A 14885-nucleotide genomic window follows, 5' to 3' on the forward strand; every position below is an offset into this window, starting at 1 on the left:
GGATGTAGGCAAGAAAAGCAATCTACAAGTGTGACAGACATGGTGATGAGGGGTCAGCAAGAATGACCTTTTGAAGCAATATTGTGAATGTCAGGTCAAATGATTTTAGGTCTTTTCTGTCCAGGTTTTCTGCTCTTGCTATGTGAGAGATATAGCTAGGGAGAAGCCCTGAAAACTCTCACTATATCTTATTTGGATGATTTTAGTGGTGTCATTAATGGCAATGCCTGCCATTCCTTCCTCTGCGGCAAGCCAGCAGTTTCTTCCCCTTCTAACCAGTTCTTCATAGGACTTATATTTGATAAGTTACTTCTTTATTTAACAACTTTCCATCTGTTCCATTGTCTGGAATAAAGCCCTCACCTCTTGCTGTGGCATTTGAGGTCATTCATAGCTCCTCCTACTCCTCTCACACACCTTGAGTTTAAGCTGTGTATTTTCTTCCCTTGGCGATTTCGCTTGAACTCATCTCTCTGAAAAGCCCGAATTTGCTCTCCCTGTCATGTATGTGGTGAACTCCTATTCACCTTTTGAGATCTGCTCATGCCTTTAGGTGGATGGAATAAGTCTTTTTTTGTAATTGTTCACTTGCACTTTATATCTCTTGCTAGAATCTGAGTTTCTTGAAAGCAGTGATGACATGCCCCATCTTTGCATTCATGGCTGCTAGCACAGGGCCTGGCCCTCAGGAAATGTTTGCTGAATTGAATTAATAGGCAGTTCAAGCAGTTTTAGCCATTTTTTTAATTGGTGGGAAAAAACCCTGCATGGTATACATTTTGATTTTCTGCAGTCATAGTCATTGAATTGTGAGACCAAAATTGAGAAACTGAAATTTGGAGGTTTGGATAGGAAACATTTCTGCACCTTTGGCTAAAGAAAGGGAATCTTTTATGGTTTGTTGTATACTTTGTAATATTCACAGTCATGTTTCATTTATAAATTTGCCTCATTTATATATGTGATGTATTACTGGCATGATCCCGGCTTATGGTTGACATTTTGCTTGGCTCTATCTTAGTAAAGACTTCATAAAATATCAAAGAGAAGTATAGATTTTGTAGCATCAATAGCTGCTGCTTAGCTGTGACCTTGATCAAAAGGCTAGCTCAGGGTAACTATTCAGATAGATAATTAAGCCAGCTGAGATAGGAATGGGGCTAGAATTTATAACTAATAAGTTTTTAAAACCTTCTTGTATTCTTTCTCCCTGCCTTTAGGATTTTTGTCCCTGAGTCATGGAAGACAGAAGAGCTGAAAAGTCATGTGAACAAGCATGTGAATCACTTAAGAGGCAGGACTATGAAATGGCCCTCAAGCACTGTACAGAGGCCCTTCTTTCTCTCGGCCAGTACTCCATGGCAGACTTCGCGGGGCCTTGTCCATTGGAGATAGAGCGCATCAAAATTGAGAGTCTTCTTTACAGAATTGCCTCATTCTTGCAACTGGTAAGTACACACTGTTGATAAGCCAGTGCTGAACTCCGTAAAATGGCCTTTTTCACTGAGTGGGGACTAGACAAATCAGCTAATTCTGAGCTGAAGAGATGTGAATGAGGTGGCTGGTGATTGCTGAATGTCTTTGATGGCAAGCAACTATGTTTTTGAACCTTGAAAATTATACTGTTGTATAACATTTTTGATTATTCATTAATTCAACAAATATTTATTGAGTATATACTATGTGCTATCCACTGTTCTAGGTACTTGGTGTGTAGATGAAAAAGGAAGTGAAAGATCCCTTCTTCATGGTGCTTTTTCTAGGAGGGGGGTAGACAATAAACAATAGACATTATAAATAATAAACATTATAGATTGCATAAAGGTAGTAACTGCATGAAAAAAGGAGAACAGGGCAAGGGAGACTGAAATTACTGGGGTTAGAGATGGGGTTGGTCAAGGTAGGCCTCACTGAGAAGGTGATGAGAAGGAGGTAAGGGGACGAGCCATGTGGAAATTTGGAGGGAGAATATTACAGGAAAAGGGAACAGTCAGTGCAAAGACCCTGAGGCAGAAGCATGCTTGCTGGGTTTGAGCAACAGGTAGGAGGCCACGTGGCTGGAGTAGAGTGCATGAAGAGGAGAGATAAGAGGGTCTTTGGGGCCCTTTAGATCATTGTAAGGACTTTGGTTTTTGTTCTGTTTGAGGTGGGGAGGTATTGCAGGGCTTTGAGCAGAGAAATGGCATGATCTAATTTAATAGGAATTGTTTAACTTTTGTATTGAGAATAGACTATAAAAGGATAAGCATAGATGCAAGGAGACTAGTTTGGAGACTCTTAGAATTATCCAGGCCAGAGTGGCTCAGACCAAAGTGGTAGCAGTGGAGATAGTGAGAAGTAGCTAGGTTCTGGTTTATAAGCTAAGGTAGAAGTAATAAAGTTTCCTAATGTATTGAATGCAGGGAATGAGAGAGAGCAGTCATGATTACTTACCTCAATGCTTTTTTTGTCTGAGCAATTGGAAGAATGAAATTTCCTTCAGCTTAGGTCAGAAGGCTATAGCTGGGGAGCAGATTTTGTGGGAGAGGTTGGGAGTTCAGTTTTGGACATAATTGAATTTGAGATGCCATTCAGATAGCCAGCTGGAGATGTTGAGTAAGCAGTTGCATGCGCCAGTGTGGAGTTTGGGAGAGGGAGATTGAGAGTCTGTGGGATACAGGTGCTATTATGTCTTGAGCCTGGGTAAAATCACCAAGGGAATGAATGTTGGTAGGGAAGAGGAGAGGACCAATGGCTTGGTCTTGTGGTACTACAGTGTTAAGAGGTTGGAGAGAAGAGGAGGAACCGGCAAGGAGCCTGAGGAGGCTCCTTTACCCCTGAGGTAGCAGAAAAATAAGAGAGTAAGGTGCCCTGCTAGCCTCAGGAAGAAAGTATATCAAAGGCAGGGAATGTTCAGCAGTGTCAGTGGCTGGGAAAAGAGATGTGGCAATGTATCCAAATGGGTATCTGTGAATGCACACTCTGCATCCAGCTGGATACAGTGGAGGTCAGCGGTGACCTCAGAGACAGCAGCTTCCTTGGAGTGGTGGGTGAAAGACTGGTTAATGAGGGCTTAAGAGAGAGTTAGAGGGAAGGAATTGAAATACATTAAAATAGACAACTCTTGAGGAGTTTTGCCACAAAGAGGTACAAAAATAAAAAAAGGGGGGAAAATGAAAAGTGAAAGGAATGGTAGCTAGTGGGAGAGGTGAAGTCAAGAGAAGGATTTTTTAGATACGAGAAATAACAGCATATTTCTTTATGGGAATGAACCAATCAAAAGCAAAACATTAACGATGGAAGGAGAAATAGAGGAGGCTTACTGGAGTGCCGTGCTTGCGTAGGTGGTAGAGGGGAGCTGCACAAGTGGTAGAGTTGACTTTAGAAAGGAGCACGGAGAGTTTATCTGGCTAACAGGTGGAAGGAAGACAGGATGTGTGCTGGGAGCAGGTAGATGGTGGTGGTGGTGGTGGAAATTCTCTTCTGAAGGCTTTGGTTTTCTCAGTAAAGCTGAGGGAGGTGCTGGCGAGTTGAGGTTAGAGAAGGTGAGAAGTAGGAGAAGAGTCAGTGGACTAGGAAAGTATACTATCATGTTTATTTGCAGAGTCCTGTGCAATCCTCAGAGAGCATACAGGTTAGCTTTGCTCTGTGAATATTAAATTCACAACACTAATGATTAACCTTTTTTTTTTGGAGACAGAGTCTTGCTCTGTTGCCCCAGCTAGAGTGCAATAGTATCATCATGGCTCACTGCAACCTCAAACTCCTGGCTCAAGCCATCCTCCTGCCTCATCCTTCTGTGTAGCTGGGATTACAGGCACCAGCCACCACACCCGCCTAATTTTTCTATTTTTAGTAGAGACAAGGTCTCGCTTTTGCTCAGGTTGATCTTGAACTTCTGAGCTCAAGCGATCCTCCTGCCTCTTTAAACTTTTAAACAAAGCTGAGCTTCTCTTTGATAACATCTCTGTTAAAAGCAGCCCTTGAAGTACTTAATTTTATCTTGTATCTTTTATTTTGCAGAAAAACTATGGGCAAGCTGATGAAGATTGTAGGCATGGTATGTTTAAAAACAAGACTCTCTTCTGTTTTGAAAATTTTGAATCATTTAATTGAGCAATGTTTAAGGTTTGATTTTTTTTCCTAATTTCAAAAGTGATTATGATATTTAAAAAAAACACACCTTAGTGTGGTGATTAGTAACTGATTTGGATGATAATTTCCTGCTAGGATGAGAGTACATGTGAACATTGCTCCTATCCATGAATGTTGGAGTTCTTGTCACTCCTCAATGTTGATAATGTGTCCTTTTAAAGTTTGTATGAGTAGTTTTAGTCAATAAGAGCCAATGTTTAAGGAGTGTTAACACACATGGATTAAAATGTTAAACTTGGATACATTGAAAAGGATGGAACTCTCTCTCATGTTTTTCCCCCTTGAGCAGAAGATTTTTCTTAGAAGAGACTGGGTAGAATGCTCTGCAGTGCTTTTTCCTGTTTTCTTTTGGGCAGGAAATTGAGATTAATAAGATTCTTGCTCTTTGAGTACTCATAGTATAGGAATTTTTATTTTTGTGATTGTTATTTCACTAGAATGAATCTAGGAAAGAGTTCAGTGTACATTCTCACACATACTTGGTGGAATTTTTTGCACATCTCAGTGATTTGAATAATATTTCATTTATCCAGAATTTGGGGGTGGTGGTGCTGAGATGTTTAATGTAAGTTCATTTTTTTCCTACTTAAATCCTTTGTGTCAACACTTAGAGAAGTATTACCAATTTTTGTTGTAAACCTTACAAAACTATACTACATACTCCTGGGGTGTATTGAACATAATTCAACCATTCATTAAAGATTCAGTGACCTTTTGGTGAACCTCACTTCATAGAATTATATGCTTTGGGAGTTAATTAGAATTTGAGAGATATCTAGTACAATATTCCTTTGGAAAAAAATCCCTGCTGTCTGTGGACATTTATTTCCTAGTAAGCAAATAGTAATAAGTCAAATAATGTAGAAGAATATGAAGAAGGGAATAATTTCTCCTTCTCTCATCTGAAGAAATCGTTATTAGTTTGCTATATGAGAAAGATCTTTTGTACCTCTCTCTATAGTGACAAATACAAATTCTTATAGAGATTTTCCTTTAAAAATTAAAAAAGAATTATGTGATCATCACAAAGCATGTTGCTTTTTTATGTGCCAATAGATCATGAATATCTTTCTAAATTAATACACTAGCTCCAATTCCTGCTTAATATTCCATAGTGTGGATGTGCTGTAATTTATTCAAACATTCTCATGTTAATGGGCATTCAGGTGGTTCTAGTTTTCTAGTTTGTCATCATAAACCATCCTGTATTAAACATATAATCTTTATTACTTTTGCCCTTGTTTCTGTAGGATAGTCTTAAAGATGGATTTCTAGGCTAAGGAATATGTATACTTATAATTTTAGTAGACACTGTCAGATTAGTTTCAGATGTACAAACCTACAGCAATATATGATAATGCCTAGTCTCTGTAATCTCACTATCTGTGGAACCTGTCAGTCTTGAAATTTTGCCAGTCTCATGTGTGAAAAATAGTCCCTCTTTCTTTAATTATCACTTCCCTGAGAACTAGTGAAGTTGATGTGGTCTTCTTGTTTTGGAGATGTACAAACAAAAGTCCTGGAAGGTTAAATGACTTCTGAAAAGTCACAGAAATGTAAATGCTTTTGGTGAAAGAAAAGTGTTACATCTTTATGTTGTTTTATTAATATTTAGTATTTTAAAACTAGGTACTATCTTACAACTTTTGTATTACCAAAATAAAAGTTTAACCAACGTCTAAGATAAGGTTGTGATGAGTATACTCTTGTGGTTTTGATGGAGTATGAAGTGGAATGCAGCTTAGTAATATGTTCATACCCTTTGACCCACTAATCTTATTTCTGGGATAGTATCCCAAGTAAATAATCCCAAAGAGGAAAAGAATTGTACTCAGAATGGTGTTCATTGCAGTGCTGTGTGTAAAAGTGAAAAATCGGTTAGCTTGCAATAAGGAAGGAGTTCATTAATTACATTCTGTACATTCCTTGTTCCTCTTTATGTGATAAGTAAGAACTTAGAAAATAGTCATTTTTTTATTAAATGCAAAAGCAGTGTATACCAAGTTGTTTAAAATAAAATACTGTGGGAAGGCAGTCAGTTACTAATAAAAAGCAAGAACCTTGAGCTTTGTTGATTATTATAGTGCTTTAATGTTGAGAAGATTCCAAGGATAGCTGTGGATAGCTCCTATCTTTAGCACCCCAGACCGTTGATTTCTTATGTTTGCATTTTATGTACAGTGTAGTCTTGATGTCTGTTCTCTTACTGTCAGGCTATCAGTTTGCAGTCCTTGCAACTCTCAGCATGCCTCATTGCAGCTACCCTCCCCCTCTTCTCTACTTGCTGCTTCTGACCTGCTGTGGGTTAGGAAATAAGACCGGCAGTCTTTGTCATCGAATTAAAAAATCTTAAAATTTTTTTTATTATGAAAAATTTAAAACATACAGGAAGATAGAGGAAATATTATAATAAATGTTCATATTTTCAAAAATATGTTTGAACAATTAATGTTTTGCCATATTTACTTTATTCACTTTTTTCTGAAATACTTAAAAAATAATTATAGACAATCATGACATTTACCCCTAAATACTTCAATATGCATCTCTGAAAAATAAGGCCATTACTATATAACCACAGTATTGTTATTAACCTAATAATATTGACAGTAATTCCCTAATAATATATAAAACCCAATCCATAATCAGATTTACCTGGTTATTCCCAAAATGTATCTTACGGCTGATTTGTTTAGGCCAGGAGCTAATCAAAGGTTATAAAATTTTAAAGTTGGAATTCTACTTCAATAAGAGTAAGTAGACTTTGAGGGAGGGAAGGACTCAAGGACATCTTGAAAATAAAGTACATAGGCTTTAAGTTCATGGATTTTAGTTCCAAGTTCAGTGTTGTGTTCTGGGTAGTGAAGATTGCCAAGCCAGTGACTACCAGATAAGTGAGGTGGTTAAATTAGTTTTCATATCTGAATATAAATTGTATTTGGCTTAACAGGAAAAATTCCATGAGATAATGATTATTTTTCTGCCTTTGAAATATTCATTATATAGAAAACTTACTTTTTTTTAAACACTAAAAAATGAATGAGATAAATAGACAAAGTGAAATCAAAAGAAATATTCTTATCAACTAAGAGAGTATTGTACTACATGTAATTTGTAGGTCAAACTTCATCATCATAAACATCAATAAAATTTTTTATAAGGCTGTAAGATTTTTATTATTTTTTGAGATGAGGTCTCACTGTTGCCCAGTCTAGAGTGCCGTGGTGTCATCATAGCTTACTCTAACCTCAAACTCTTGGATTCAAATGATCCTTCTGTCTCAGCCTCCCAAATAGCTGGGACTACAGATATGTGCCACCACACTTGGCTGATTTTTCTATTTTTCATAGAGACAGAGTCTCACTGTGTTGCTGAGGCTGGTCTCAAACTCCTGGCCTCAAGCCATCCTCTGGCCTCAGCCTTCCAGGATTATAGGTGTGAGTCACTGCGCTGGCCAGGCTGTAAGATTTTTAAACCTTAGTTCAGAGTTTCCTTAATTTAAGAAATCATCATTGCAAACAGAGGAGTTTGGGTCATCTATTAATGTTCATTGTGGTGATACTTGGCATGTGAAGTAAATGATTCAGTAACCAGCAACCCATGTTAAATAGAAGCTGACTGCATTAAAAAAGGCAAATTGATAGGTGAATTAACCTTCTACACTCATCTTGGGGGGAAAAGTGGCACCTATAACCAGTTTTCTTCTCATAAGAGTTTTGATTAGTTTTTATGGTAATGAAAAAAAAATTTTTAAAAAATATTTAGTTAATGGGGTAACAGTATTTATTCAGAATTATCTCAGGGTCAGGCCCTTTGAAATATGTTATTTTATTTAATCATGTATTATCGTTCCTGTTTTACAGATGAGGAAAGAGGCTTTGTGAGATTAAGTAACTTGCTTAAGAGCACAGAGCCAGTCCAGAGTGGACTGTGGTTTTGAAGTGAAGTCTTTCTGATCTGAAAGGTCTTTCTTCTCTTTATCCTCAACTACTGCTCGTATATATTTCAGGGTTTTGCAGACATTATTCCATTTGGCATAACAAAATTGAAAATAAAGCAAAAAAGAGCTATCTTACTCTATTTTTTTTTTTTTTTAGATACAGAGTCTCACTCTGTCACCCTGGCTAGAGTGCAGTGGCGTCATCATAGCTCACAGCAACCTCAAACTCCTGGGCTTAAGCAATCCTCCTGCCTCAGCCTCCTGAGTAGCTGGGACTACAGTTCTCTACACCTGGCTGATTTTTCTATTTTTTGTAGAGATGGAGTCTCGCTCTTGCTCAGGCTGGTCTTGAACTTGTGACTTCTAGCAATCCTGCCTCAGCCTCACAGACCGTTAGGATTACAGGCGTGAGCCACTGCGCCTAGCCTTATTCTAGACATGAAAAAGTTGAGGCTCAGGATCATTGTAAGTGGAGACAAAAATTGGGTCTTCAAGTCCATTCAGTGTTTTTTCTATTTCCCAGGCTTTTATAATAGGGATGCAGTCCACTAACATTTCTTAAGTCATTGTTCTTTACACCCAGTTACATCAACCATTCTTTAAAATTTCATGTATACAAGCTTTATTTCCTTATTTATTTTTAACTTTTTATTTTGAAATAATTTTAGGCTCACAGGAAGTAGCAAAGATAGTACAGAGAGGTCACACTTAGCCTTCACCCACTTTCCTCCAGTGATTACATCTCACATAACTGTAGAACAGTATCAAAATCAGGAAATTAACTTAGTACAAGTGTGTATATTCTGTGTCATTTTTATCATGTGTAGACTCCTATAACTACCAAGAAAAAAAGGTAGAGAACTGTCTATTGTGAAGATGCTGTCCATTTGTAGTCACACTCAGCACCCCTCCTCACCATGATTCCTTATCCTTGAAAACCACTAATCTGTTTTTCATTTCTATAATTTTGTCATTTTGAGAATGATATATAAATGGAATAATAGAGTACTAATAATAGACATTTTGAGATGGCTCTTTTCACTTACCATGTTGCCTTTGAGATCCATCCAAGCCATTGTGTGTATCAATTCTTTCTTTGCTGAGTAGTATGGCTATACCACAGTTTTGTCCTCCGACAGGAATTTAAGGCTTTATGAGATGGTATCTTGATTTTCACTCTTAATTTCCCCATAATACCTATTAATTATTTTTACACAAAGGTCGTATACTTGATAGGAAAAAAAGTTAAATTATGGGAATACTAATTTGGGGACAATATAGATCAGAGAAGTGAAAGTTTATTTGAGTTAACTTTGAGGACTGTTAGCCTTTAAATATGCAAACCATTTTTGTTTTGTATGAATAGATGTTAATAGTCTTTGAACTTATGTAAACTAAATTGGAAGAGTCTCATAATGGTTGTATGACTATCTGCTCCAGGCATTTTCTGATTTATGCAGAGTGTCAGCTATAGTCATGATGATATGTTTTATGTATTTCATGTTACTTTTGACTCATGGAATATTTGTGAGTGTTAATTTTGCATTAACTGAAATTGTATTTATACATAAAAGGAGATTTTGAATGAACAGTACTTTGCCTTATAAAAGCTCAGTAAATATTGTACCAAAGAGGGAACTGAAATTAAGGATGACTGAACACCTGAAAACAGCTCTCTCCCATAAGGCAAAGAAAACAGTCAGAAGAATAGCAAAATGAGCTTTCTCAGTAAGCAAATTAGTTAAAAAAAAAAAAAAAGCAAGCAAATTAACCATGGAAACAATGAAGGAAGGGAGTGCCTTAGCAGAGAATTTGAAAACATCTTAATTTTTCCACAATCAGGATTTCCTTTGAGTGTTTACAACAGAGATAGCAAGATGTTGACTTCTGAAATTGAGACGGTAGCAATGAAGGAGTTTTAAGATAAAAAGCACAGTTAAACAGATCTTTTTCTATAGAAAAATCATCTTAATCCAGTTGTTGAACAGTTAACAGAGGTTAACTTTGGTGTAACTGTACAGCAAATCACCTCTGCAATTAGGATCCTTCATAAAGGGGAAGTTGAAGGCTCTGTAAGCAGCAAATTCTCTTTTTCTTTCTCACGCACACACAGGCTAGTTTTGCAAATATCATTTTAACTATGCCTTAAGTAAAAAGTTTATTCAAGAATGTAGATGAATTAAAAACCTTTTATGATGTTCTAGAGAACCAGATTTCAGGTTTGTTTTTATGCTTAATTGTGTTGTCAGCTTTTTACTGTATGTAATTATTTTATACTTGTATAGTAATGAGGAAGTTGAGGGACATTAAAAGAATTGGCTCTAACATTTAAACTGGAACACTGAAAATAAACCAGGAGAAATGACCTGTATTTCTGTAGTGTGAAAACATTCAGCAGGAACAAGTCCATGAGTCTTTACAATGAGCTGTAGTTGAAGGAAAGGGTACTTCCAAAAATAAACAATAAGATTTTAACTTTAAAGCTTATTGTATACCCAAGGAGGCTGTAAGAGATATTCCTAATGGTTTTTGTAACTAGATTAAAGACCGTATATTGAAAGAAGGAAGATGGCAGAGATTTTTTAAAAAGTATGTTACAGCATTTAAAGCTGGAGATGAAGTATTCAGAAGAGGTCTAGGTAATGCCTAATTTTGAATAATACTAGGGCTGTTTATTTTTCATCTTCCTTTTATAAAGGAAACATTTTATCTGCAAAAGGCCTTGGTAGGAAGGAAATAAAATGCCACAAAAGCTGCAGCTCACATGTTCAAAAGCATTTATTTATTACAGTTAAAGAAGAGGGCAAGGGGAAACATTTTTGGTGGAGGAGAAGAGTAGTAGGGGGAAAATTGGCAAGAGGGACACCATGAGATATTTTCCACTGTGTTCTTAGTTTGGTTTATGTCATTCTTTTTGATACTTGCAACAAATGGTCATTTTAACCTCAATTAATAACTCAATTTAGGCCTTCCACTGTTTGAAGTCTGTTTATACACTTTTATCCCTCTTCCCCAAAATGTGTGTGGGGGTGTGTATATATATATGTGTGTGTGTGTGTGTGTGTGCACATGCTTGTATATCTGTGTATGTATGTATGTGTATATATATGTTTATGTGTATATGTGTGTGTGTATGGCAGGTGATTTTATTGTCAAAAATTAAATGGTTGATATTTTGGAAGGGAATTTATTTTCATGTTTTGATTTAGTTCCTGAAGTGTTAGTTCTAAGTGTATGATTATATCTGAGCAGTCAATGATTTTACTTCATTAATGACTAAAGGATTTAGTTTATATGGTAATAAAAAATTTCTTTTGAAAATTTTTGGAAAAATACCTTGATTAGACTAACCTCTTCAGTAAAACACTTCAGAAATAACTAAGAATTTGATAAAAGAAATAACCTAATATGGTCATATTACTAAAGAAAATAGAGAATAATATTCAACATTTGCTATACTTTAAGCTTGTTTGAAGATTACCTTTCTTTTGCCTTTTTTTTTTTTTTCTTTGAGACAGAGTCTTGCTCTGTTGCCTGAGCTAGAGTGCCATGGCGCCAGCCTATCTCACAGCAACCTCAAACTCCTGGGCTCAAGCAGTCCTCCTGCCTCAGCCTCCCGAGTAGCTGGCACTACAGGCATGTGCCACTATCCCTGGCTAATTTTTTCTATATATTTTTAGTTGTCCAGCTAATTTCTTTCTATTTTTAGTAGAGACGGGGTCTCACTCTTGCTCAGGCTGGTCTTGAACTCCTGACCTTGAGCGATCCTCTCGCCTCGGCCTCCCAGAGTGCTAGGATTACAGGCGTGAACTACCAGGCCTGGCCAAGATTACCTTTCTTATTGTAGATAATTCTTTACAAGCAAGGAGAATTACCTTTTATTTTTTATTTATTTATTTTTTTAATGGGAATTACCTTTTAATTGTTAATCCTTGTCTTGCAATAGCCGGAGGCTATCAAACTCTAACAAAGGCCTTTTTGCTGAAACAGTTGAATGTATACTTCTTTAATATTACTCAGTTTCTAGTCTAAAATATTTTCTAACACATATTTCAAGTGTTAGAGAATATTATAAAAACTTAAGCATGAAGGGGTTAGGGACTTGAATGCAGCAACACTGCTGAGGTGTACAGACTTCCTTTGTAACTCCTAACAAACAGAAAGGACCAATGCAGTTTGAGAAGTTCGTGTGTGCACAGCAGAATCTCACAGATAGTTGATGGGAAGAGAATTTATCTATAAAGAATTGTAACTTTTTTACAACTGTTCAAGATTAGTTTATATTTTTAATGTCATCTGTTTTGGCAAGTTCAATTATTATAGCTGAGACAAGTTAAATAATGCACTAGGCCATACTTTGCTTTTTTCCTCAAGCTTTTTCAAGATACTAAAGATAATAAGGGACCAGGATGGCAGCCTTGTAATTTAATTTTATTATATGATACAATAGCAGGAGAGCTTTTTATCTATAATTATTGACTATTTCTTTGCCATAGTTCTTCATATGGGATCCACCAAGACATAAACTGAATTACATTAGGGAAAACAGTAGGAAGAAAGTACATTAGTACTGCTTCTTGTCTAAAAGAGAGAGAGAGAGAGAGAGAGAGAGAGAAAAGGGAAACAATTTTGACAAATATTGAGACATTCAGACACTAGTGTAATAGAAGAACCTTCGCATAATAAAATGCAGCAAATACCTTGTACACAACCAAAGAACTAGGAAAGGTGTTTATAAAATATTATGTGATTTATTACTCTTTAAACATGACTTAAGTCATATTTAATCTAAAGTTGAAATATTCTTAGATGTTTTCATTCCCCCAAATATTTTTCAGCTCTTGACAACTAGTTTCTTATTATCTCAATTACTAAAAAGGGACTAGAATATTTCTTCATTAGTTCTCAATGCTGCTTTAATATTTTTAGAAGGGAAAGGTAATATGTAGAGAACTCTTATTTATCTAAGAAACTGTGTTAGATACTTTATATAATTAGCACAATTAATCTTTGCCATTCTGAGATAGCTACTGTACCTCCATTTTACAGAGGAGGAAACAGGTTTAGCAAATGTAACAATTCAGACCTTAGTAGGAGCATTGCTTTTCTTCAAAGCATTTTACTTCCCTTATTTCATTTGATCCTTACAGCAAATTTATATATTAATATATTTCTGTTTTACAGATGGCCTCGCTGAGGTCCAGAGATATAAAGTGACTTGCCCAAGATCATATTTGAGTAGTTTTAGGAATAGTAAGATCTGAGGGAGACATGGGCTTACCTTGGAATTTTATAAGATGCTCAAGACATTCTTAATGATACTTTATTGCAGTTATTCACTTATTATAATTCTCCAGTAGCAGTTGAATAGATGAGTGATCTATAACATGGATGGAGTGAGAGAACAGGTTGGACCAAACTACAGGAATTTGAATAAAACCTTACAGAGAGACTGCAACTTTCAGTTTAGTAGTCTGATTCAATAAAGGATATATATACATAAAGATGTTTATTATAGTGTTATTTATTATTATTCTTTTTTTATAGAGACAGGGTCTTGCTCTGTTACCTAGGCTAGCATGCAGTGGCCTGATCATAACTCTCTGTAACCCTGAACTCCTGGGCTCCAGTGATTCTCTCACCTCAGCCTCCCCAGTAGCTAGGACTACAGGTGCGTGCCACCACACCAGGCTAATTTGAAAATTTTTTGTAGAGACTAGGTTTTGCTGTGTTGCTCAGGCTGGTCTTGAACTCCTAGCTTCAAACAATCCTCCTGCCTTGGCCTCCCAAAGAGCTGGGATTATAGGTGTGAGCCACCCTGCCGTGTTGTGTTATTTTTAACAGTTAAAAATTGGAATCATTCTAGAGCAAGGGAGTGGTTAAATAAATTGATATATCTATTTGATGGAACATTAGCTAATAATATGGTAAATATAAACACTCTAATAATATGGAGAATATTGAATGTGCTGAAGGGAAAAAGCAGAATACAAACTGTCATGTTTGCATCACTTGCAATCATGTAAAAATTATGTAAATATTGATAAAAATTCAAGGAGAACATAAATAAGTGAAAACTGGTTGAGTGGTGAGATTATGTAGGATTTTATTAGTGTTGTTATAATGTTATTTGTGTAATAAACAATACAAGAAGATATGTTCAGAGCAATGAAAATAAATATGAATGGATCCAATGCACTTTATATATATATGGTATATTGTACTACTGATACTTAAACATTTCTTTGGAAATAGTTAGAAAAAATATAATTTCCAAATTTTTTTTAGCAAGTTATTTTCTTGCAAAGCAAGCTAAAGTATGTACAAACTAATAATAGGATCTTGGACTTAGCTATAAAGAGAAGCATGCAGATTGCTATACTCATTGAACCATTAGCAGTTGCTGTGAGAAATCATCTCAAATGACATGGCATAAAAATGAGTATATTCTATATTGTTAGAAACATGTGGGCCTTATGATTATATTAGGTAAAATCTGCAAACATTTACACACAAGTTGAGTAGCATTTTCTATAGCCATCAGACAATTGGATTCTTAGTTAATCTTGCTGGTTTTAATAAAGGCTAATTCTTAATTGCTAAGGTATATCTAATGTTGAGATTTGCAGTTTCTATTCTTATGCATTTTAATGGCATAGGGTCTTGTGTCCCTGTCAAGAATGTGAGAACTTTATTCAGCTAATAAATCAGCAGTTGAAAAGTCTTCATTTACCCAGAAATCATAGGTTGAACAGTATTTTTCCCTGGAGAGCTTTAAGATTGATTCTCCTTGTGATTTTGGTGTGACCCC

General features: G+C 36.0%; 1 protein-coding gene across 1 annotated transcript in view; it reads left to right on the forward strand.

Moving 5' to 3' along the window:
* Nucleotides 1–14885, forward strand: part of HELZ (helicase with zinc finger) — a 134062-nt gene that overhangs the window by 18756 nt on the left and 100421 nt on the right. The window contains exons 4-5 of the mRNA XM_069482788.1: nt 1221–1448; nt 4003–4039. Coding sequence (XP_069338889.1) covers nt 1239–1448; nt 4003–4039 — 247 coding nt within the window. The 5' untranslated portion in view covers nt 1221–1238. The remainder of the gene's footprint in view (nt 1–1220; nt 1449–4002; nt 4040–14885) is intronic.

Source organism: Eulemur rufifrons, chromosome 9, assembly GCF_041146395.1.
Source record: "Eulemur rufifrons isolate Redbay chromosome 9, OSU_ERuf_1, whole genome shotgun sequence".
Lineage (NCBI taxonomy): Eukaryota > Metazoa > Chordata > Mammalia > Primates > Lemuridae > Eulemur > Eulemur rufifrons.